The sequence below is a fragment of the Rhipicephalus microplus genome, chromosome X, assembly GCF_043290135.1.
Source record: "Rhipicephalus microplus isolate Deutch F79 chromosome X, USDA_Rmic, whole genome shotgun sequence".
Classification (NCBI taxonomy): domain Eukaryota; kingdom Metazoa; phylum Arthropoda; class Arachnida; order Ixodida; family Ixodidae; genus Rhipicephalus; species Rhipicephalus microplus.
In genome coordinates, this window is record NC_134710.1 from 383,467,173 (window position 1) to 383,494,277 (window position 27,105).

Here is a 27,105-nt window from a genome sequence, read left to right on the forward strand (position 1 = left end):
GCAGCGTCACCTGGGAGCTTTTGACTGCACCTGCGAATGCTAAAAAACGTACGAAGTGAATTCAAATGTTTAAAAACTAACAAGGACAACTTTCTTATTCACTGAAATTTAATTTTATTTTCCCATGATAATAAAACGAAATACAGCACACACATGCTACAGATTCTGTAAACAAAAATTGTCAAAAAATTAATTTTATTTCGGCGGCTTTGTATCTGAAATTTAAAATACAAAGAAGGAATATCATAACTTCCAGATACCTAAAGCACCTGTGATGTTTTCCTATTGTAACAGCATTGTACAGACTTCTTTTCTAAAAAAAAAGGAAAAACATTTTGTCAGCACAACCACACCAGGTGACTACAGAGCAAAAAACAGTGCGAACACAAATAATTTATTCATTTCAAGACGCCTAATAGGCCTTGTTAGATGCACTGGCTTGCAGCACAGAAATAAATGATCACACATAATAAATAATAATATATATCATACAAAATGAAATGGCTGAAATCACAAATAACTTCATAAACACATCAAAATATTGGCTAACAATATTAGCTGAGGCAAAAGGAGCAAAAGAGTAATTCAATGTATTAAACAATACAACAATTAGGGTTGTGCCATGCAAAATTACCCAGCATTCTTTCGACGACCACAACATGGCAGAAAAAATTTTCACGTTTCTCGAAGGTGGAAACTCGTCCTGGTCATTTATTTTGTTGCCAAATAATTTGCTCCCTAGTTATGAGAGTCTGTCTTATGGCGCCGACTAAGCTAAAAGTCATCAAACAAAAATTTTTCAAAAGTCGTTTTGGAATGCATTCAATAAATGGCATTTCCGGCAAGATAATGAAGTGATCTAACTGAAAATAATGAATCACTTATGTATATCAATTCTTCGAGAGCTTTTTCCATGAGCAATATTGAATAATGTTTCCAGGTTTGGTATTTTGTTCTGGTAACATGGCAAATTTCAAGGAAGCAAAATGTGTGCTGGTGACTTTTTGAAATGCTACAAATTAAAAATAATTTACGCACTGAAGTTTAGCAGGCAGTCTAAAAAAATTGTGAATTTCACTTTTTTGGGAAAAGCTCTGTATTCAGCTTTAAAAAGCTTGCTTCGGTGGTCAGACAAAAATATGAACAACATTTAATTTTGAAGCTCTATGTACTAACTCAATATAGGTGAAGTTACTAAAGGGTATTATTATTTAAACTCGAGAAGAATTGTTTTGAAATTAGGTATCTCCACCAGCTTTACCCCTGCTTAACTCAAGCAGCATGAAGCACTCGCAAGGGCAATCTTCAACAGACTTCCACATACCTGGGGTACACACAGCAAGCTTGATGCGGAGCAATTGAAATTGGAAAGGGGTTATCATCTGCATTCCATTGCCAACAGAGGTGTGCTACAATGAATGTCGCTAAAGTGTGGAGACCAGTAGTCTCCCAAAAAGATATTTTTCGTGTGGGGGTGGTGTTTGAAGGGCAGGCGACTTCGGTCATACTTTGTGTACATTCTTGTGTGTTTGTATGTGTGCATGTAGGTATGTACACGCAGAACTAAGAGAATCACAGCATATCTACGAAGTGAATGATGATGTGTGGGGCGAAGCTTCAGAGGGATTTATCGGTAACCGTGAATCCGTCTGTCTGTTTGTCACTCACACTAGCGCCTTCTGCTGAGTCAACGATAAACTAGGTGGTCACAAACTGGTCGCAGTAGAAGGACAATCCACGGCTTTAGGATAAAAAAATTACCTGGGCTGTGCTGGGGGTGGGGGAATTAAGAAGCTCCTTTTGCCTTCCTGGCTATGCCACTGGTGATGAATCTCAGGTGAGCCATCAAGCCATTAAAAAGTATACAGTATAGAATTATTCGTTACGCACAACATAAACGAGACTATGGCCTTGGCTACCAGTTCCTAATTTAAAGTTTTTTTTCGCTACTGAATTCATATGACAGGCTTTAGATCTCAGGGATCAGGGTGCTCTCCTGAAAACCAGAAAAATAAGAAATGGTTCTTTTACGATAGCGTTTATCAGTGTACTGCATAAATGCTACTAGCATGATATAAGACATATGTGCTGAATATGACTAAATATTTTTATTAAGTGTATAAAACACACCTACTGCATTTGCAGAACTTCCCAGGAAAGCAGGATGTCTGACTTTATATCTATAAAGCTCACCTGGAAGTCACCACACTGAACCCAGTCCTTGTAGCACCTCTCCATTGGCAATCGAATGCATATGATTACCTTATTCCCGTTTCAATTACTCTGTAGAGAGTACCAAATTCGCTCTCTGTATTCCAGGTCAGTGGGATTCTGCTGAAGATTGACCTTGCGAGTGTTTCATGTCGCTTGAGTTACATAGGCGAAAAGCTGGTGCAGATACATATTTCAAAAATATATTTTACAAATTTTAAAATAACGCTCTCTAGTGATTCCACTCATAACTAGCTTGTCCATAGAGCTTTAAAATGAAATTTTGTGCACATTAGAGTCCAACCACCAAGGCAAGTATTTGATGCTGATTACTGAGGTTTCCCAAAAAAAGTGACACAATTTTTTTCAGAGTATCTGCTATACCATCAGTGCCAAAATTATTTTTAATTTGTAGCATGTTGACAGGCCACGAGCACATATTTTATTTGTGTCCTTGGAACTTACCATGTTCCCGGAACAAAACCTAAATGTGGCAACTTTATTCAATATTGCTCGTGTGAAAGGCCCTCAAAGAATTGATATACATCAATCATTATTTTAAAGTTAGATAACTTGAAGTTTGAAGTTTGAAGTTTGAAGTTTATTTTGCTTCCATTACAGAAACAAGGAGCAGGAGCAAAAGGCTACAAAGGCCTGACAAAGGGCTCCCACTCCTGTTGGCACTCAGCATCAGCGGTACATATGGCAATACAAAATTCATCACAGAAATTCATATGAAATTAAAGATCATATAAGCAGTATACAGACCATCTGATGAATAATACATGATAAAAAGATAACATGTAGGTTAAATCAAATCAATCCGGATAAGCAGCCCGGAATACCAAAGAAATATGCACAATAAACAGTCGCAAAATACATAAGATTATTATTATACAGAATAAAATATACTGACTTCAGTAAAATATAACATAGGCAACGAGTGTGAATGGCATTATTCATTTGTGAAAAAAAACAAAAAACATAACAGTATGACACGAAAAAAGATACGCATCATACATATTCCAATTGATGATTTATAATATACAGTTTCATAGATTTTTTCGACATAGTATTAAAATCAAGGGGGCTTAGGTGATTTATTAAATGCGGAACCTGGTAGCCTATATGCTGCCGGCCATAAGCTGTTCGGAACTTCGGTATTACCCTAGTTTCATTGCGTAGAGAATAACGACATTTTGATTGGGGTGATTTAGCTGTGTAGAGCTTGTTCTTTTTTATATGCTGAAATATTCTATAATAGTACATTTGGTTAGCTTTTAGCAAATTGTGTTTAATAAACAAATCATGCGTTCGCAAATCTCGAAGCCTACCTGTGTAGTTTTCAAAGCATCTAAGGACTCTCTTTTGCAATATTATCAATTTCTGATAATTCTTTGAGTATGTTGTACCCCAGACTAGCATGCAATATGTAAGGCGAGAGTAGAACATGGAGTAATATAATACTTTTTTAAGCCAGAGCGGTATCAGATCCCGGATTTTATTAAAGCATCCCGTGATTTTACTCAGTTCAGCGGACAATTTTTCCACATGTGTCGTCCAGGACATATCGCCTCTAAACCATATGCCCAGGAATTTATGAGCCTCTACCTGTTCTATTTGCACATTTTGAAACAGTATTGCTAGCTTAAAATTGATCGGCTTGTTAATAGGGGCAAAAATAATGTATTTTGTTTTATTGACATTGAGTTGCAATTGGTTGCTGTGCAACCACGACATAAGTAGTTTTAAGTAATTATTTATTGAAATTTGTAGCATTTGCAGCGACTTTCCAGCAAAAAATACATTTGTATCATCAGCATACATAATTACACTTTGGGAATATGGTATATAAGCAAGATCGTTTATGTACAAGTTAAACAACAAGGGTCCAAGTATAGATCCCTGCGGGACGCCTTGTAGTATCTTTAATTTCGTAGATTTGGAATTGTTAATAGATACATACTGATACCTGTTTTGTAGATAACTTCGAATCAAGTCATGTGCTATCCCTCTTATCCCACAATCATATATCTTAGTCAACAAAATGGCGTGGCTCACAGAATCAAAAGCTTTTCTTAAATCTAGAAAAAGACCAATGGTGTATAATCTTTGTTCAATGTTATTTATTATTTCATGTTTTATAGAAAGTAATGCTTCTTCACAGGATCTTTTTTTTCGAAACCCATATTGCACGTCAGACATAATAGAGTACTTTTGAACAAAACCATCAACGCGAACGTTTATGACTGTCTCAAAAATCTTTGACATGACTGGTAATACCGATATAGGGCGGTAATTATTAAAAGTGTAGTCTGTGCCACCTTTGTGCACCGGGCACACTCTAGCCAGCTTGAGTGCTTCTGGAAACACACCCTGTTCGAGCATGCAGTTAATGACGTGGGTTAAAGGACTGCAAATTATATCCATTACATATTTCACGGCAGCTGGTTTGATATCGTCATTCATTACCTTGCCTTCATTACCTTGCCAGAAATGTCTTTTATCGAGTGCATTCCAAAACTTCTTGTGAAAAAAAATTGTTGTTTAACACCTTTTACCTTACTTGGCGCCAAATAATAGGCTCTCATAAATAGGGAGGAAAATTTTTGGCAACAAAAATAAAAGACCAGGACGAGTTTCGCTCTTGGAGAAAAATGTGAAAGTTTCATCAGCCATATTGATGATGATATTTGGGGTTCAACGTCCCAAACCCACTATATGATTATGAGAGACGCCGTACTGGAGGACTTCGGAAATTTTGACCACCTGGGGTTCTTTAACGTGCGCCCAAATTTGCGCACACGGGGACTTCGACAATGCCTTCCATGGCGACACTGTTGCTGTTGCATTGGGGAAGAAGATTAAGTGAGCGTGAATAAGTGGGCACAAAGCAAAGTGTATAAATTGACGGTTGATAACGGCTAGAAAAACTGTGTCGTCATTGAGAACGTTGTCGAAATGAATAGTAGATGTGCTGTCTAGTGAATCGGTTTTCGTTTCGACAGCTAAATTAAGACACATTGCATTACTCCACGGTGATTATCAGTGGCTACTTTTGAAAAATTTCAAAGTGGCTAAGGACTTTTCATAGGAAGAACTTCAATTTTCCCATTTGAGTCGACCAGCAACTATCACTGGTAAAAGAGGTAATTGTCTTATTGCTGTATTTACTGCTGCAATTATAGTTTGTGCCTATCTGAAGATTCTTTTTGTCACAGGAAAGGCAATGCCACAACGAGCGCGCAAGTACCTGCTTTCTCTGATTTTTAAAGACTATTGGACACATTCCTTGAAACGCCCTGTATTTCATACACATGCAGACAATGCGAGGTAAAAACAAACGATAAAGAACAAGCGAGAAGAAATAACGAGCTCATAAAGAGACAGCCCCGTAGCCAAGAATGTTTTTCGGAGGGGGGTGGGGCACATGTTGATGGCCATGAAATATGACTTTCTTCATTACTTATGCTCAATAGGACAACCCACAACATGCGAATTTGGGGGGGGGGGAACAAACTTCTGAGGCACCCCTCTCGCTACAGGCCTCCCAGAGCTCACTTCCCCCGAATGCAGCAGATGTCACATAAGCAGAATAAAAGTTGTCATTATTAACAGATGTAAACGGAGGTCTGTACAAAAGAAAGTCTTTTCCCCAAATGAGCACATTCAGAGGAATGTTTTGCTGTGTTAGTAAAATATGTAGCGAGAAACCCTATCAAGGGCTGTGGAAAAATATAGAAACAATGCGTCAACATGAGAGCCTATGTCAAGTAACAAATGTATACAGTCACACAGGCCAGCAAGTCTAGTGTCACATGAAAAGACTTACGAAAACCGCACTGATATTTGAAAGTGATGTTACGTACTTCCAGCTAGAGGCCTTTCGTTGCAACAGAAAAGATGCTACTCATCACAGAATAAACTTCCCAAATGTTATACAAGTTGGCAATGATGGGTCTCATATTACTAGTTGAAAAGTGGCCTAAGCATGCGCTTTTAAAATCAAGGTATAGTTGCTGACTTTCTATGCACTCCTTCATGGCACCGCCACTCATTCCACTGAATTAATGTAAAATTACGAACGAAAATTTGGATGCCCTAGTGGGTGCTGTTTTGACTTTTTGTGCTCTAGCTGACTAATTTGGTATGCGGTCAAACACAGTAACAATGTGCCAGCGATGTTTACAATATTCTTGCTAGGTTGCCAGTAATTAATTTTTGCACTCACTACAGCTCGAGGTTGCCAGTGTAAAATTCAATGCAGGAATTACAACCGCAGGTCTTTAAGGTCAGGTTTCGAAAGCTATGTTTTGAATGTGCGATGTCGAAAGCGAATTTCAAACTGGATATTGACAACAAAGTAAACATCATCTGCATGATACAGGTTTGTTTCACACTCACTAATGTGAAAGAACATTAACAATAAGTATGGAATCTTGATTGTAGTGCTATATCCTCATGCAACAAAGATATAGGTGTGCTTATGAGCTGCTTGATCACCTTCACTGTTTCACGCTGCTGGATTGAACGCTGAACCATCCAGAATTGGCAGTAGAGGATGCAGCGAAAATGATGGCACTTGATAGTTTGCTGGTGATCTGGCGACACAAATTCCTGCAACATCAGGTCACCAAGGTGCTTGTGGCATGAACAGTCATAGGGGCGCTGGCATGAGAGGTGACGGCTGGCTCAAGAACAGTAGAAGCAGCCCCTGGAAGAGAATAAATAATGAGTGTGACATTTTAACTGCTGTGTCATGGCCCCGTGACATGAAAAATGTGGCATGCTTGTCTAACACGATGTCAAGTCTTTTTCATCAGTCACGTTTGTGCATACTTGCACACTACTGTCTGTGGGATGTGGGTATGCCCCACGTGTGATTCACTGCCTATGGTAACTCAGGAACAGCAAGAATGCACTTTGGAAATCTCGGAGTAAGCATTAAAGAGACAGCATAACAGTACATCTGTTGTCAATAATAGCAGCTTCACAATGAGTGAAAAATTTCAATGAAAAGATACAGTAAATATCAGCTGCGGCTGCTTTTAAACCTTGGAATTCCAGGTGGTGTACATAGCCACACTAGTGGTTGTAAATGCTCCAGAAAAGAATAATCACGCATCGTATTGAAGCAATGTCGAGTGTGTTTGCAATTATGGCTATCCTTATTTAAAACAATGTAATAAACAATAAATTTATGCTCATACATGACTCAACAAGCTACAATGAAGCGCTGTTTTACCTGGCAGCAATTATAATGTGCGCATCATGGCACTGTGGCATGCACCTGATTTTGATAAACCTGAAGTCTGTGCTCTTAAAAGAACAGATGTGAGTGCAGGCACAATATTGTACCATCAGCTACTCCTGAGGCATCAGTGCAATCGACATATCAGGTAAACCCTTGATATGCTGACTGCTCCTACGTTTACACAAAAATATATATATTAACTTAGTAGCAATTGACTCAAGGAGTAAAAAGAACTGCAGCCAAGACAGCTTGCCATTGAATTTTTTACATGAAATTGATGTTCACAAATCATGGGATTCACTGTATTGTATTATGATTTAGTCCATGAGAATGTTTAAAACCACACTTTTTATAGTTATCTTTGTGCCCTCTGCTGCACTGTGAATAATAAATATATCCCAGGTATAACACTAACAGAACAAAAAAAAACAGTATGTTTATAGCGAGTGGGTTAAATCAAGTATATGCAACAAAGTATAAAAGTAAGGGTATATGGGCTTCAAAAAAATCTTGACACTAATCTCCTGAGCCAATTACTTGCCCTGTAATATTTCAGTTCCCTCTGAAAAGAATAAGAGCTTTCCAATTTAGTATACAAAAGTTGGCACTATTGCAACCCATCATGTAAACCACTTTTCTATATATAAGCCAGTAATGACCGAAGCACATAGACTTGAGAGTGTGCAAAAAAGGCATACCTTTTGTGAATGCAAAAGCTTCTGCTGATATAAATGCTAAGGTTTGTTTCCAATTGAAAAAAATAATTAATTTTATTTCAGTCCCAATATTAAGGTATCAACTCTGTTCCTTTTAATGTGGAAGTGACATCAAAAATATTGAGTAGCTTTCACCCTGCAAACTTCAATTAGAACTCAAGAGAAAGAACGCAATGTTTTAATGAAGCTGCACCTTAAAAGAATCATCTACATTCATGAGAAGTGCCCCACCATAGTTTTAACGTTTTTTTCATTTTTCCAATCTTCGACCAGCAGTCTTTAACTGAAAAGAGCACCAGCCATATAATCTGCAGAGGCTTTAATAAATGCCTGTAGTTAGCAGTGTATTCGTATTCTCTTTTTTTTTTCATTCGTGCGTCTAAACTTTTCTGCAAATACTCAGTGGCATGTAGCACCGCATTGTCACTCTACTAGCAGGCATTGTCACTTTAATACAGCTATATTGGTTCAAGATAAAAACAAATTTTTTTCTGATTTCAATAGATCCTTTTCATAATTGTGGTGTTCTGTCCGCTTCCAACTCTTATCGCACAGGTAATAAGTTCTTGCATGTATCGGTGCCACCTACCAGTGTTGCATAAGCGCTCTATTCGAACAGTCAGAAGATAGCTGCATGTGGTTAAATGCACCCTAGTACAGTTTGGAACTCTCGTTTACTCATGCAGGCTAGTACTTGATAGCAAACTATTAATGTAAGTACGGAGGAAATTGATATGTTGTCTAAATATTCCTCATGCCTGTGCAGCTAGTACTCATCACAAGGACGCATTGCTTCAGGGTATAAACACGGGCAAGCACAGAGTCCAGCAAACACATCAAAAAAGTTTTTATCTTTTAAAATAAAAAACAATTTAATGACTTTCTCTGACAGTAATCAATGAAGGTTAATAGTAAATGTGTTATTTACCATAGTTTGTTAGTATAGAACCACCTCAATGCTAAATTTACTACCAAAACATGTATAAGAACGCACAACTTTCTAACTTTTTTACCATCTATAAAAATATTTCGTGCTGTACACATATCAAATTACTCTTTGCCTACAGAAAGAAAACTCTGATAATTAGCTGATACGAACTATAATATTTCACTAAATGTTATCTCTATATGAAAAAAAATTCCCAATATGAACCATATTCTTCATGTACTGAAAATTCTACGATTGTTCTACACAGAAAATTTTGTGCACAGAAAATTTTGTGCTAACGAATTTTTCAAAACAATCCTGGGGTTTTATGCCCCAACATTACGATATTAATATGAAGGACGCCGTGGTGGAGAGGCCGGGAAATTTTCACCATGTGGTGATCTTTATGGTGCACTGATATTGCACAGTACACGAGCCTCTACCACTATCGTCCATCACAACGCGACAACCAAGGCGGGCATCGAACACGTGGCCTTTGGGCCAGCAGCCGACCACCGTAACCACTATACCACCGCGGCAGACGAAGCACAGCCTCTTATTATTAGTCTTTAGAACGCGTTTTACGAGTCATGGTTTCTAGCTTTCGGGAAAAATTCACATGCTGTTTTAGATTTCTTGAGTTAAAAAGTCTTTCTGGCTGTTCGCACTTGGGTGCTACCTGCCGCCAGCCACCTTTTATTAGACAACGCGGAGGAAAGATGAACTTCGGCCCGACGCGGAGAACACGCCGGTAGGCTGCAGCGTGCCAAGATTTCACGGTAGATATCGTCTCGTCTTACGGCGCAACGGCGTACAGGCACCGTAAACAGAGGCTCACCTAACGCCGCCAGCATAAAGGGAGGCGCACACATTACACGGCTGCATTGCGCTGCTGACAAGCCCGCACACTGTCGGCATAGAGTAATGCAACTGCTGTGGACAAGTAATCAGAGCGCAATGAAACGTCATGCTCGAAATGTAAACACTACCAACGCAATCAATCCTCGATTTCAATAAATAATGTATTTTCTGCTCGCAGTACGCACTCCGTCTGAGAAAAATTATGCATGATACAAGCCGTGCGAAAACGACATCAAATAAGGAGCACTGCGTTTATGGCCTCAGCTTCACTCGAAGCGGTCTAATCTGAGATATTGCGTAGGTGATACATGACACAGATCATTAGTGGCACGAGCTGTAACCCAAACGGCGAGTAAATAATAAGGTAGGCACTCACCTCCAAGATATAGACCAGACAAAAAGGCAGCGCCAGCCGGGTCCTGTTCCGTGTGTGTGTCCTGACCGTTGAGGAGGGCACGGACTAGAGTAGTGACTGCCGACGGATGAGTGACGATGGCGGTGCGCCCGCCGCGGTCGAATGGTTCCTCTTTCCGTGATGCCCGCTTAAACCGCCATTTGGGAACAAATACAGTTTCGTAGAAGAAAAGCGGTGCAGAACGCGTCTCTGCGATGGATGCAACGATAGTATGCGATGGCCATATTAGTATAGATTTCTGGATGTCATACGTATTGCAAATGATTACTTTCGTCTATTTTTTGTTTTGTTTTGCACTATTCAGTGAAACATCTCTGGTAAACGTGTGCTGTATTCATAATATTCGCGAAGTGGTGAAGTCTGTGATTCTTAAACGTGTGCTGTATCCTTGATGTTGGCGAAAGGATGGAGTGTGTTTATTTCTTGGACACTGTGTCCGCTTTTCTGTCCGTAAATACGCGCAATGTTTTGCAGTGTAAGAGCCTACATTGGTCTAGCTACAGACACATCCGTCATCTGCATACATAGAAATTCTGAGCGTATGCCTGGGAGGTTATCCTGAATGTCTTGGATAAAGGCGATGCACGAGGCATGTGCCGAACCTGGAACCACGGCAATGGTGCACGAGGAGAGGAGACTCACCCGTGGGCACACGCACCAGCCACGTAGACGCAGGAGATTCGTTGGAGAAACGCTCGTGGCACGCTTCCCGAGCCGAGATGAAAAACTCCAGAGGGTGACCTCTACCGCTTCCATCGCTATCGTGACGCAAGCAGTAGAGTTGCCCGGTTCTGAGGATGTCGGCGAAGAGGTTGGAGGAGTGGCCATCGATTTCGGAAGAATCAAGTGAAGCTGTCCGGACTTGTCACAACCTGTCACAGGAGTTCCTGGGAGGACTATAGCTTCTCCGCGTCGAGACAACGTACACAGCCCGTATACCACAGTCAAGATGGCGTTGACGAGTTCTGAGTTCAGAAGGCCGAAAATCCGGAATGTGGGGTTTAAGGCCTCGGTAATTCCATTGGAAAATTGATGCCTCTTTCACTTGTTTACGGAAGGGCTACAGAGAAAGAGCCAGGGTGCCTGAGCCGGAAGATACGACGAAGACCTGAACCAACCGGCTATGAGGTGGAGTGGCTCGTACGGCGACGGTTTCCAGGACGAATACGACGACGGTACCACTTCTTCGTAACTCCGCCACGCTTCTAAGTTACATTCCAGGGTGGCATCAGAACAGTAAGAGTGTTCTGCTATTGCGAAAGCCCATGAGAGTGGCCACCGACACGCCATCTTGGCTAGAGACAGATTAGGGCTAAGGATCGAACTTTTCTCGAATCAGTGTTAGTTATGGTTTTGCGTGTATAGCCGATTATTGTGTACTTGTTTATTTTTAGGAGTGAATTCTGAGTGTCAGATTAACGTTTGCCATTTTGTGTAGTATAAAAATGGGTTTGTCGAGTTACCGCAAACTCGCGTCTCTCTCTCAATCCAACCCTTCCTAAGCGCTCCCGGTATAAGATCCATGACATTAAATGGCAAGCCTCTGTCAGGATTTATTCTTTGTTCAGCCCCGCCACATTATCATCGGGGGTAACAAATATCGATTTGGAAAGATACCGAGAGCCATTCGTGAGCGAAAGCTCGATAAAGAACAAGACTTAAAGTTCACTGAAGAGGAGAAAAAACGGATGAAACAGGAGTTCGAGGCAAAACACGCACTAGCGCTCGAAGCCTATGCACGAAAAAAGCAGAAACGTGAGCGACAACTGCGATTGGTACTTGTCAAAAGAAATGGAAACGACGAGAAAAGTCCTATAGAGGTTTCATCGGGAAAAGTGAGAGTGCCCGATCGTGAGAGCCCCATTGATAGAGAGCAATATGCTCTATAGAGAGCACGTCGGTTGTGCTAATGACGAGCGCCTTCTAACAGAGTGCGAAAGAAAAACAGCGCAACAGGGTCACTGTTGTTGAAGAGGGCACAGAGTAAGAGAAAGCGACGCCTACAGACAACCGAGAGGCAGGGCATAGCGGGTAAGAGATTAACGCCCAAATTGAGGAATGAAGCATGGTGAAAGTGCGAAAGAAAGCTCGAGAGAGGAATACGACGAAACCAGTTCCTCAGACGCCCATGGTAAAACACACAACAGTAAAAGGAACGAGGAGAGCTCCAAATGCTCCACAAATCACTTGGCGGTGACTTCAAACCAACTCATTCGCTTCCTTGTACATATACAGACACATATACCAAAACTTATTCACATCTACATGCACCCTTTGCAAGACACAGACCGCAACCTTGAACCACATGACCTGAAAATGCAACAAAGACCCTGCCCCAACAAACTTCCTAGGGCAGCCATATTCAAGTAAGGCCTGGGGGCAGGGGCGTACTAACAAGAAGAATCATCACAGCAAAAATGTTGAAGAAATTTCACTATATTGTGGTATTCCTTCGTAACAACATATTTAAGTGATTACTGCGGTGAAGGAAACTTCGCCATAATGGTTGCTTTCCCCAGCGCCCAGCCAACAGTGATCACTGTTGAAGGTGAGGGTGCTCAGTCTCCCTAAGTTTTCTTAGTGGGGAGGGGAGGCTCGACCCCCCCCCCCTGCCCCCTCTCCCCTGGCTGGTACGCCTATGCCTAAGAGAGAATCCTCACAACCACAAACCTGGACGCCCAGCTCCGGGCCATCAAACGCGTGGACGAGGTGGCGACCAGACATTGCCTGACAGCCCTCGCCACTTAGGAAACCGTCAGATGCCTTAGTAAAGTTGTTTACTACTACTCCGAAAGCATTGGCGTGTCAAGGCGATTATAAGGAAGCGAGAAAGGTTGATAAAGTTGTGAGTAGTAGACATGCAAGAACAAGAAGGAAGGTTATGAGAACGCATAAATTGGATTTAAGAGATTGGGAAGCGAAGAGGGTGTTGAAGGATAAAACGCAGCCTAGAAAAGTTGGTTTGAAGAGGCGTCGAAGACAGTGAGATAAGCTTGTGTCAATCGATCAAGATGGTGGGTAGCGAGTAGGCGCAGGAAGAAGCTCAAAAAGACGAGGAATGTGAAAAGCAGCGACTAAAAGGCCCACTCACCACCCCACGTTTAAAGACGAAGAGGTGATTTTCTCCTCTTCTTCATACACACGATGCATCCTTCTCACCCGTCAGTTCTTGAATGCACGTGAACAATATCAGCACTAAGCGCTAGAGTCTACCAGGATTTTGCGCTTCTTGGCTGCATGCTGTTATCGCCGCTTGCGCAGTTGTGAACACAAAAAATGAAGCTTGATCAGTTGATTGTGCATGATATTCATGCGAGACAAAGAAGAACGGATGAGTGGCTGCGTGGAAAAGCAGTGCTGGAGACAAATAACTTGCGATATTTCGCATATGTCAACAAATCGAGAGCATGTACGCTGTAGACGTCATGAAAACTACTGTCTACGTCGCCATAGTGCGCCAAGAAGGACGAGAAATATCAGAAAAGAATACTGCGCTCTTTTTTTGCATTTTGGGAGCCTGACGAGTGGCCCTTTAAGCCACCCGTATGCAATAGGTGACCAGTAAAAGAGCGAGGAATTGTGGAATTCACCGCCTGCTACCGGCTTCCGGTTCGATAAGAGTAGAAGACGGTGAACCGCTTCGCCGCAAGCCCCAGATTATTCGGGATTCACGCGCGCGGTCACCCGTTTATCTTCGTCCTGGTAAACCATGGTCGGTTCTTCAGCCGTTGGCTTCTCCAACTCGAGTGTGAAAGGCAAACGCATGAATCGATTGCCATAAAACGAAGAAAGAAAAATGAGGTTGGCCGCGGCTGTGAAGAGGACCACAGTGACAGGTAGCCTTTGAGTACGGAACGTTGAATCCAGAGTGTGCGAAAACAATTTATCACAAATACGTGTGTATTCCACACTAAAAAAAGGTTACGCATGATTTTGCTGTGAATAGTATATTGAGAAATAAATTGTCGCGCAGACGCGCCTGCAAAGATATTAAGGGAACGCGCGGGTGAAATCTACCCGCCATACGAGATGAGCGCCGGCCATTGCACCCATATATATCACAGAAATAGCAAAAGCTTCACTCGAGAGTAAGTTTACACGAAATGCTGGAAGAGTGCATTTGCGTTTATCTTGGTCAAACTGTGCGCCAGGACGGCACTCAAAATAAAAAAAAGTGCGTTAAACAAGCGCAGATTTCAGATTATTCGGCGCCGTCTATGTCTGCCTGTATTGTTTATGTGCCGTCGTGCCGCGCAGGTTGATCAAGATTTACGTTTAAATAGGCATTTGGCTTCGGCTAAGAAATTCATCTTATAGCGCACAGAAGGTGAGAAAAAAAAAAAGATACCTCAATGCGTCCTATAGGTGCTGCGTTTCATGCCGATCGACCGACGATGTCGGCCGAAGCAGCGATCCCGAAAGAAACTTTTAGCACAGTGCTACAGTCATCTCCATCCCTTGAGATCTTCAAAATAGTGATTTTTTTATCTGCATTAACGTATCTTACAATGAAAACTGTTTTCTGTATAGACTGATCTGCTAGCCAAACTGATACCACCGAGCAGCATAAAAGCATTGCAGACCATTCTAGTGCGATAAAGTTTCCTTACCGTTCATGGCTTTCGTACCCGGTCATCGTCACAGTCACGGTTAGCAAAAACAAAAAAAAAAGACTTCTAAAGCACTGAGGTGTTTTTTTTCAACGGAGCGGTACAAAAATGCGCGCGTGCCATTGCTAACCCGCGTGGTGCGTCGAACCGGAATCCGTCGTAGCCCACAGTTCCCTGGAATTGCCCATATTACCGGTCACCTATTGGTAATGGCTTTTGCAAGAAAAAGATTTTCAAACTGGGGCTGTATATTGTACTTATTTTTGGAACATTGAGTACTGGGTACCGTTAATCTTGTGAGTGTAGGGACTTGTGGACATGTGAACGGTCGAGTGTAGTACAATACACTCGACCACGTAGTGTTTGGTGCGTATTGGTGAAAGTGTGTGATGGTGTGGCGTTGTGCCAGATGAATAGCAGCGATGATGCGTAAAAAAAAAGTGCAGTGAGGGGTGAATAAGAGCGCGATGAAGTCAAAGAACTGGAAAAAGAAAGAACCCCAGAGAGAACAAGGCACAGCCTTGCGTACATCGTATCAAAAACGGGAATAAGCACTTTTTTGAGAAAAATGTCTTTAAAGGGGGGGGGGCTATGTCATGAGTAAAGGAGAGGCACGAGACGCGTGCCGGACGTGGAACCGTCGTGACGGTGTTCGAGAAAAGTAGAGTCACCCGAGTGCATGCACACCAGCCACATAGACGCAACAGATTGGGCGGAGAAAGACTCGTGGCACGCTACCCGATCAGAGAAAAAAAATTACAGAGGATAAGCTGACACTTCGCATTGGGACACCGAGCTGCGAAGACAGAAGGTCAACGTCGCCACTACGACGGAAGCTGCAGAACCGCCCGGTTCTAAAAATGTCGGCGAAGAGATTGGAGGAGTACCCATCAATATAGGAAAAATCGAGTGAGGCTATCCAGACTTGCCACAACCGGCCACAGCAGTTCCTGGGAGGACTCCAGCTCCTCCGCTCCGAGACAGAACGTAAACGGCTCACACCACAGTCAAGACGCCGTTGAAAAGTTATGCGTAGCCTAACTGAGCCGGAGGAAACGACGAAGACCTGAACCAACTGGCTATGAAGTTGAGCGGCTCGTACGGTGACGGTTCCCAGGATGTATACGACGAAGGTATACCATTTCGTCGTAGCTCCGAGAGTGGCATCGAAACAGTAAGAATGTTCTACTAATGCGAGAGCGCATGAGAGTGGCCACTGAGACGCCCTCTTGGCTAGAAACAGATTAGGGTTAAGTGTATAACTTGTCTTCAATCCGTGTTAGCTATGGATTCTCTTGTATAGCCGATTATTGTGTACTTGTTTATTTTTTGGGAGTGCATTCTGAGGGCCACATTACTGTTTGCCATTTTGTGTAGTATCAAAATGTGGGTTTGTCGTGTTATCGCTGACTCGCATCTTTCTCTGAATCCAACCCTTCATAAGCGCTCCCGAAATAAAGTTTGTGACACTGAATAATAAGAATTATAGAATATCAAGTGTTGTACGTGACGAAATCACTGTATATATATATATATATATATATATATATATATATATATATATATATATATATATATATATATATATATATATATATATATATATATATAGTTATTAGAGGCGCCCTATTGGAGGCCTCCAGGAATATCTTCAACGTGCATTTTTATCGCAAATTACACGGGCATCTACCATTCCATTTCCATTGAAATGAGACCGCCGCAGTCTAAGTCGAACCCACAACTTTAGGATCAGCATCCGAGCAACGTAACCGCTTCACCATTGCGATGGACGAAGCCCTATATGATTGATTTTATATTAATGTTCCATAGTGCCACGTTTGACGAGTTGTCCGCCTCAGTGGATCAGTCGCTAGGCTGTTCAGCTGCTGACCCGAAAGGTAGCAGGTTTGATCCTGGCCCCTGCGGTCACATTTTGATGGAGGTGAAATGGTGCAGGCCCTTGCACTGCGTGATGTCAGTGCACGTTAAAGGACACCTGATGGTAAATATTTTCCAAGCCGTTCACTACGGCGTCTCTCATAACCATATCGTAGTTTTGGGACGTAAAACCCCACATATAATATTTCATCATGACTTCAGACACGCCTGCAGTAGTGGAGCGATGCGCCGGACACAGTAGCGGTAAGGTCTCGTCATTGCGACACCGCAATAAATACCAGCACGCCGTGCTAGCGCACCAAGGTGGCGGATCACGATCCACTCATTGAAGCTCTCATCGAAGAGCTGAGGCGCAGTGCTTCATCTCGAGACAGCCGGTGCAGCGTACCGTCGCAGCGGGTTTGCAAACAAGCACAGTGCTTGGATATTCCCTTCCATGGTTGTTCTCACACGGCCGACAGGAATTCAGGGCTCGCGGCATTATTGCGGATTATCACCATGGCGCGCGCGCGCGCACGCACGCACGCACGAACACACACACACACACACACACACACACACACACACACACACACACACACACACACACACACACACACACACACACACACACACACACACACACACACACACACACACACAAAACGTGCCAGAAGATGACGTGATTGTGACTAGTGGTAAAATACGACTCTTGAGATGCCGTACGAAATCCCAACGAAGACGACGTCACGGTTTTCAGACACGAAAAAAAAAAAAAAACTCGATGTTTCAGGGCAAATCATTGCCTTCTGAAGACGTCTGAATTCGAAGGAGTGAGAGTGGTTTCCTTCTTGTGTTCACTGCCTTTTCTAAATGTGCCATCTCCTCCACGACACTTATTGCTTCATGAGACACGCACACATTGTCAGCATGGTGAGCATCAAGCATTGAGCCTATCAGGATGTCGCACTTTTTGGCTACACATTTTCATGGCCGATTACTCAGTCGAAGACGAGCAAAGCGAGCTTCAATATGCTGATCGCACACGATAGTCATACGAGAAAAAGGCAGAACGGGCATGTGACAGTAACTTAAAGCATGGTAAGAGACAATATAATGCATACTACGTGTATTAACCAACCGAGGCTCATTTTCTCATGACGTCACGTGAATAGGTGGCTGGCGTCACGAAGTTTCTCAATAAGAAAGAAATGCAAAAATAGTATAACACCCTCATTTTTTTCGATTTTTAAAGGTTGTTTAGGGGCCCTTTAGCTGCGGACGCAAGCAAGTGCATGATTACGCACGATCAGTAGGCGCGTGTGACTGTACGAAAAAGAACAAGGCATACGAGGGCTGAGTCTCATGAGTCTCATTCCAAGTGAATGTTCTCGGAGATAGAAGAATCCCCAGCGCCTGCTTAGGGAACCTGACACCCGTGACCTGACTGCTGATCTGGCTTGGGGTCGTGCGAAGAAGGAACTTCAGAAGCCCGGATAAGGGATAAGTTTCTTCTCTTAGGATGGTGACTTTTTTTATACAACTCGTATAGGCGTTGCATGCTTTCAAGTGGGCATTGTTGCGGTGTTCGGAATGCGATGCGATTTTTCACTAAATATTTGTTCAAGACTTTAGACAACATTTACGAGCCCTCACGTTTTAGCAAGTTAACGATACTCTTACAAAGCTCTCCTCATGTGTGCGTCTTTATACCTCTTCAACAGAAGCTCCCTACGGGCCACTATCATCTCCCCCTATGGGTTATGGTAACTATGCATGACCCCCCTCTCTCACCCAATACATGAGAGTGCACAGCCGAGAGCGTGGCGTTCGCATACGTCAGCCTTTCTACTCTTGTGCTACATTCCAGAAAGGAGGCGCCTCGCATATCTTGTGAAAATGCATATCTGGTCTATCCCGCATCCCCATCCAGCATTTACGTCACCCAACGCCCCTATTTCTCTGATCGTTGTTGCAACACTATGCAAGTACGTTACCCTCGTCTCAAAACTACCACATTTGCCGAATCTTTCTTCATTCAGACAGCTAAGGAATGGAACGCCCTACCGGATACGATTGTTAGCATTCAGGATGCAGAAGCCTGTAAAAATTTCCTGTCAACTATCACTGAACCGTAATAATTTTTTTTGTGTGACTTGCAATGCTAATTCTTGTGTAATGGTTTCTGGTGTCATCTTCCTAGTATGGCGTGTATGTATATTTTGTGTACTTGGCAATGTTTTGTACTTTATAAGTGGTATCTTTTGTCACTGCAAATTGTTTTTATCTAGACTTCACAAACGAATGTATCTGTTACCCCCCCCCCCCTCTTCTCTTTTTATTTTGTTTGTTTCTGCCACTTCAGCTATATCCTAAAATTGCTGTTTTTTGTTTTGTTGCACATCCAACTTTGCCTTCACCAATGTCTTGCATGCCCACCCTTCATGTAATGTCCCTTCTTTTAGGGACCCTTGAGGAAAATAAATAAATAAATAAATAAATAAATAAATAAATAAATAAAGTGCATTGCTCCTCTACATGATTCGTGTTTATGACGAGAGGCTTGCTTGAAGCGTACCATACCAGGAAGCTAGAGGGAATGTTCGTCAGTGGCACAGTGGGAGATCTCATGAAGACAGAAGCTTAATATCTTCATAATTCTATAGCGAAAGCTGTTATGAGATCAGTACTAGGGTCACGCGCAGTTGTCCGCCGCCGCATCCACCACTGGTGTCCGTAATCACATCGCGCGAAATAGAAAAAAAAAACTAGCACCAATGTGACAGTGGGGCTTGAAACCGGGTCCGCTGGATACCAGCCTAGTATTCAACCACTGAGCTACGCTGGTGCTTATGACTTGTTGACAAACTTGCCTTAGACAGGCTTGATGTCGGGAAAGCAATCGCGTTAATACGGCTTATAAAGCATTTTAAAACAGCGAACGAACAACCAGTCATCGCACAAGGCGAATAGCGTAACCATGGTGGGTGGTCTGATGCTTCAATTCATTACGAAAGCTTGTTCTTGTTCACCTATTACCTGTGGCGCATACACACTTGAGGCATAATTCCTCATTGTCGTCAGCCACTGCATGAACAAATGGCACAAAATTCCTTGCAAGTGTTTAACGAATACCACGCTTCTCAGAAGAATGACGAAAAATAGCATAAAGAACGCGGCACTACTACCAAAAAATTTATTATTAATGCTCTGGTGGGTATCAAGCAAGTGTGCTGGCAGTAGTTACCCAATGAGTTTTTTTAAAAGGCTCCGAAAGGCCGCTCTTTTAGCTTTCGCTGTGACTGTGCTGCGCCTTCCGTACAGGCGAGGTGTTTTTTTTTAGTTAATTGAAAACGTGTTTAACAATGCATTCGCCTGTGTCCACTAGTGTGTGTTTTTGGTGCTATTTGCAGGCGAAGCCTTATTATAAAGTTTTATGACAGTAAGCGGCCATCCTGTCATCTCGCCTTGTGAGTGTTGTTCTTTGCCCCCAAAATTCTATGAACGTGATTCATCACTGCCGTCGTATATGCAGGGACAGGACCTTTCAATTCAATTACCAAGGCAGAATATCGTGTGTTGCTTTTACTCCCACACTGCTGAATGACCCCGTCACACTGATGAATTGAGTGTAATTTTCAACGAGTGCATTTTCGCTCTCGAAAGGTCAAATTGCCGGCACACTGCCATGGTGATAGGGCAGTGTACTTCACAAATTGTGGTGTTGGTGATAGGTGCTTACAATTCACAACAGATAATTGTTATATCGGGCAATATGCTCTACGTAAAATGTGTTAATAACTTAAATTTTACATACAAACATGGCCGCTGTGGCCGTTGCACAGTGTGCGCTGGGAATCTAATTATAGCGGTCGTCACTGTACCGTACACTGCCTGACAGTGAGAATATCACAAAAATTCTTGGTGGCACAGCATGTTTAATTGAAAAAATTATATCCTTATGAATGAAACAAAAGTTGAAATATGCCATAAACTTGGCTTTAGATAATTTATTCTCGAGCCATCACTACCGAGGCTAGGCAATTCCGTCTTATAGTGAGGTGAGCTGGCAAGCGTACTCGCAGACAAGCGCACTTTGAAGTGAGTGGCACTAAACGTTGCCGTGCGACAGAATTCGAATGACGCTAGCACCGACGTGCACTTCCTTGAAGTACAGTCAAACTGCCGTGTGTGAAAGAGGTATTACAGCATTGCGTACATTTCGCTGGTGTCATCCAGCCTTCGTCATAAATCATTTCGGCGAGCCTGGAGAGAAAAGGAGCCTACTGCGAGGAGAAAGACAAGGAGGTTGAGTGAACCTTAGAGTTACGTAAAATTTACCAGAGTGAACTTTGGTACTCCGATTGTTCAGCGACCATGGGAGCGAGAAATCGCACATGGATTTTCCAGGTCTTCGTACTTGCGGACCTCGAACGCGCTTGTGGGGTTGTTTATAGCTGCGTTTTAATTTGCTTTCAAATGAAAGAACGGACTATTGTAAACTTCATGAGCCAATTGGAAATGATAAATCGAAAATGTTAAGAGAGTGAAGCGTAACTGCTCAACATTTGCTGATTTTTGTTTCATGACAAATCGGCTTTAAACCACACGAATCTAACGAGAGCCAAAAGTACAAGGATTAGACAAATGTGTGTACTACCCATCATTACCATGCTCTCTGAAGCACCATGCACTGCAGCGTCTATAGACACTAGCGACAGAGTTTGCTCTAGTGTATTTATAGAAAACTGTATTGTGCGAACGCCTGCGAAGAGGAGAAAAAAAAAGAATGACCGATACAAAAATACGAGAACTGCCACACACGCGACGCAAGAAAGAGTTAAGCATGAAACGTGGAAACCTAGCAGAGCAGTGCCGCATGCACCTACTGCGAATGTCGTAGAGGATAATGGCATCATCCTGTTCCACCCTCCTGCCCCCAACATTATGGAGCATCTTCCCGAAGGGAGCTCTGATGGAATGCGAATCAGAAGCGGTGCGCACGGCGTTGACCCGGTTGAAACGGGCGTCGATGCGGGTGCTGGAAGAACGGTTTGAAGCGAAACTCGGTGTATCGTTTACTCGAATAAACGTTTGTTTGAACCGCAAATACAAGGGGGGGGGGAGGTTCGGTTTCGTAAAAGTCTCATCGCAGATGAACGAGCCGAAAGAATCCTTTCACTTGACGTGTGGTAAGTGCCGCCGGCGTTGGAGAGGGCGAAGCGAGAGAAAAGTGTTGTGAGCGGGTGGAGGAGCCAGCAGCTATGGGCGCTGCAGCGACCATGCTGCGGGTGAGAGAGAGAGACGTCAGCACGCACCTGCGACTGAAGTGCATGAGGGGAGCGTGACGTCAACGCGCAGCTGTGGCGTGGCCTCCTTGGAATCGCCCCCACAACTCTGGGGAGGGGAATGCGTGTCGGCGCGCTCGTATAGACGCACGTACGTGCGGCGTTGCACACGTGACTCCAAAAGATGCTTCGAATCTAAAATACTACCTATGTGTTGAAGCGCAATAGAAAGACAATGCGCCTCTTCCATTTTCTTGTGCTGCCCTCTAGCGTTATGGTAAGGTTTGCAAAAGGCCGCGAGAACCTACATATTGCTAGAACGAAAGCCTTCGAGACTGGTAGTCGTTTCGCTGCCTTCCCGCTAGGGAAGGGTGCAGACGCCAGGGCATCGTGAAAAAAGCGGAATAGAAAAGGGGGAGAAGCAGGCGGCGTAATTTTAAATGTCAAGGTGCTGGCGGTAAGTGATTAAAAAAAGTAAGCTGCTCGCATCTCACTTTTTTTATTTGCCTTCTGGTCATGCTTCCTGATAGCCATTTTTTCGAAAATAAAAGTTCACCAACATCTTAATTTTCTCTTAGCTGGACGCAGCAGCGCCTCTATGCCATTTTTCAGCGCTCCATGCTCCGCTCTTTCCTTCGTCGTGTCTGTAGCGATTCTCTCTTTGTTGTACGGCTCGCCCCGGGCCGCCCTTCCTTACTTCTGTTATTCTCTCGCCGGCCCCATTTGAACACCCCCGCTTACGTCTGAGTTGATATTCCTGAGAGTCTATGCAACTTTGTTTGAAATGGAGCAAGATTGATTGATATGTGTGGTTTAACATCCCAAAACCAGCATATGATTATGAGAGACGCCTTAGTGTAAGCTCCGAAAATTTCGACCACCTGGGGTTCTTTAACGTGCACCCAAATCTGAGCTCACGGGCCTACAACATTTCCACCTCCATCGGAAATGCAGCCGCCGCAGCCGGGATTCGAACCCGCGACGTGCGGGTCAGCAGCCGAGTACCTTAGCCACTAGACCACCGCGGCGGGGCGAAATGAAGCAAGGACTGCCGTCTTTTGCTTTAGAGATTTTTTTCTTTCTAGACGGTGATACCAATAAAGGTATGAGGAACCACCAGACATGACGTCAATACTAACCTCCTTGAAAATAACACAGCAAAGATTAAAGGTGCTCCTCACAAAGATAGGTCCTCCTATCAAAACGTCTGCCAGCCTGTCAGAGGTCCTTTCTCCTGTGTGTTCTGCTTGTCCCTCTTACTACCCTGAACAATACTTAACATATATAGACGTCCTCAACATTCAAAAACTGTAAGTACGTGGGTGTTCTTCCCCTTTCCTCGACTTAAATGTAGCCTGCGTGGCTGGAATGCGAGTGCGAATCAGAGCTCAGCAGGGCAGAATCTGACCTGCTAAGCTACACAAATACAAACGGGCAGTGTCTAGCAAGAAATTTCCGCAAAGAGGACGCACCATGGTCACTGTGTCCTGGTTTGCCCAGAAATCATCATTCATATCATGCGGACGGACAACAGTGGGCTTTGGGACCCGGATGTGGGCCGATGAAGTGCGGTAGCAGACCACGACGATGCAAGCCGGAACTAGAAATCCGAGCACGAAGTAGACCACCGTGAACGACTTGTAGCTGGCATCGTTGTGTCGCCAGTCAATCGTGCATGACTGGAATGAAGGCTCCATGCCATACCTGCGAAAAAAAACCAAGCCAAGAAAGTTATAAATCAGAAATTTCACTTGAAGCCCATACATCAGGCTACCAACCACATTCGCAGCAGGATGCGCAAACTAAAAGGGGCGGCAAGTGTTTTTTCACAGTGCATAGCATCTGTCGAGCCCAGCTTGTAGTTCTTCTGTCTCAAGTAGCATGGTCATGCAGTGGTCTATACAAGCGCAAAACAAGGATAGAAGTGCCTAAAATTAGTCCAAATAAACCAATGAAGTCTAAAATAATGTGCGTTACATGAATAACAAAAAAAAGTAATCTTATTTTTCCTAAAATCACGAAAAGCGCTACTGAAATATCCGGCTGATGCACGCGCCGCACAAGATACGGCGTAAACGCCTCGGCAAGCGTCCGATAGCTGAGGGGATGGGAAGTGGCTGATTGCCAAGGTAATCACTAGGTTGTCCGTGCTATGCGCTTCCTTAGCTTTCGTGGCAGTGGAGTTACACTGAGCGCAAGGCTGAGAGCTATACAAATACGTACGCACAATCAACTGGGCGAAGGTACGTGTTCTCGATCGTGAAAAAGAACTGTCACAGTGTCTCTATCTTCAGTAGCTAGTGATAGAAACCACTCCGTGCACTTTCCACCAGAACGAAGATAATCTACTGTGAGTGTATGCGCTCTGCCTGTGTCATATTTTCAAACATACAGTGTTGGCCAAAAGTTCCCAGGCCACGTTTATATAGAAATAACTTGGATTGTTGAGTCAGAACTTTTTAGCCTGCCCCCCCCCCCCCCCCCTCGACCTCTCTACATAAGGTGGACAGCTTGACACGTGTTTTTATTTCACTTGTGAACAAGCCTTCCAGTTGGGAACCGAAATGACTTTTTCCGTGAGCTTGAATTTTTGGCTTTTGTCGGCGCAAACACTCGGAGTTTCTTACCTTCGCGAGATTCGGTACGCAAAAGGTACACTAGAGCAAAATTCAGAGTGGCATTTATAACTGCACCAACGCCTGCCAAGAATAAGATTACCGCAGGGTTTAGAGCAGAATTGAAAAACTGCACTAAAATCGACATAAAACTAAATTACCACAGCATTAGTCACACAATTATCGCTACATTAGGCGCTGAATTCAGATTTTTTCATGCCAAAGCTTGTGCAGCAGCATAAACATTTAAAAATACATAACTTCGTTGGTGACGTTCAAATTATTTTGTTGTTGCGCCTATAGAGCTAAAAATCATAGTATGGTGGCCCTGTGGGCCCACTGTATGCGTCGTGCGTCAGCGCATCTGCTTAGACCAGGGCGTGTTCGCAACGGGTGCGTGAGTGTAGCCGCTGACGCTCAGGCTGAGAAATGTGGCCAGACATTCCATAATCAGTGAAAATTTTGTGGCCTGACATAGGCGAGTTATCGAACTAGTGCCACCTCCACGCGAAGTCTCCGCAGTCCCTTGGCGAATAAGGCTACCTTGTGTTTTTTAACCAGGAAGGTTTGAAGACAAAATTGCTGGAGGGGAAATGAAGTTTGAAAAGTGAAAGCAGACCACCGCCATTTTACACTAGGCACAATAAGACGTACACAAGAGCACCAGCGGTTAGCTCACACGCTGGGAAGTTTTAATAGTGGTAATTTACTCTGATAGATGTGTCCTAGTGTGTCCAAGTGTCTCCTAGTGTTACTGTGTCCTACATGTGTCCTAGTGTTACTGCTTGCACTAAGATGCCTCAAAACCTTGGAAACTATAGGTGGAGAGCAAGCTGCATGTGGTAATTGATATGTATTCCCTTTGTCTGGAGCAGCGATATCTTATTCTGTGTTTAGGTTAGCATTCACGTTAGCAAAACAAAAGCACTTAATCTCAGATTCATTATCACGTGAAAAACCACGTTTTGAAGAAGACTCCAGTAAAATGCTGGCTTCAGGTCTACTGGAAAAATATTGTGAAAGCTTCAACTGCAGAATTTTATAAACTTTTTTATAAACCTCCTATGTTTTAATCGTATGGTGGAATCAAATCTCAGTGATTAAATGACAAGTCTTTTGCATGAGCAGGTGTTAAAGAAGAATAATCTAAATGCTCCTCACGCGCATTTCCGAAAGTTGTAGAGTGCCGTCTGACATCACTACTACCCCTTCGACCAGCTCTTCTATAAATGTTGCATTTACGTAGTTTAAAGTGAAATGGAGATCACGGTTCTTATGTGTGTTTTCTACGTTTTAAACAGTGTGCGCTCGTACGAAGACAATTATGACGTAAAGTTTGGTAGTACATCCTGTTTACAAAGCTTAATTACGGGGAATTCAAAACACACTCAACATTGTATTGCCACAGGAAATTACCATTGCTCCGCGCAACGCGGACTTCGGCAACCAGAGAAACGCTAACGGCACGACTACGAGCGACGAAGCCAGCCACAATGCACGAGCCGGCCGTGCATGCGCCCGGTACTCCGCCGAACAGCCAACGCGCGTGAAGAAGAAGAGAACGAGGGTGCTCGAGGCAGAGGCTCACGAAAACTACCGCCTTGGATCTTCTTGATTGCTGTGCGTCGTTCACTTTGGGCACCAGTTCGCCCTTAATAAACCGTGTGAATAGAACATCGTTGTTGTGAGGCTGCTACATTCATTACAGTATTACAGTATGAATCTAAGGTTCAACATTTGCTCATAATTACCCATAAACGATAAAACTATGCCTGCCTAAGAAACACGAAATCCCGCCAGGTGACTGTGACAAATGCAACTGATCCGTGTGTTTATCACCTGACGCAGCGAGCGTATATGTGTCGAGAGCGAAGTGACTCTAGCACATGTTAAGGGGTCACTTTGCAGCGATAATTATCCCACCAAAAAAAAAAACTGAGTTACACCGTCACCGAAAATACCGAGATAGCCACAATCAGTTACGCACTTCCATTCCTCCTAATGTTGCTACCATATGAACACCAAAATTTGAATAATAATCTGTGTTATGTTGAGCATTCCTTGAGCCTTCAGAAGTAAGCTGGCGAAAGTTCAGTGCATTCTATTGAGCACTTGTACTACAACTGATATTTTTTTTATAAACACGCAAGGGCTTCGCGAATCAAGCAAAACTGGCGTACTCGGGAGCCATGATGTAATGAGCAGGTTTAACAAAACTAGAAGTTCAGTAAGATGGCGCATAGTTGACGGGAATTTTGAGCGCAGAAAGCACACATTCATAAGACGAGAGGACAGGACATGATTACAAGACGACGTCCTGTTCTTTTGT

The 27,105-nt window shown here is 43.3% G+C and overlaps 1 protein-coding gene and 1 long non-coding RNA gene across 2 annotated transcripts in view; both read right to left on the reverse strand.

The window, feature by feature from the left end:
* LOC119161930 (visual pigment-like receptor peropsin) overlaps window positions 1–27,105 on the reverse strand; it is a 321,513-nt gene that overhangs the window by 57,386 nt on the left and 237,022 nt on the right. Inside the window, exon 4 of the mRNA XM_075880059.1 lies at window positions 23,634–23,865. Within this exon, the coding sequence (XP_075736174.1) occupies window positions 23,634–23,865 (232 nt within the window). The remainder of the gene's footprint in view (window positions 1–23,633; window positions 23,866–27,105) is intronic.
* LOC142776426 (uncharacterized) lies at window positions 95–10,436 on the reverse strand. The gene is made up of 2 exons (XR_012887526.1): window positions 10,347–10,436; window positions 95–6,925 (listed from the first exon to the last, which is right to left on the reverse strand). It is a non-coding gene; the product is annotated as an uncharacterized LOC142776426 (long non-coding RNA).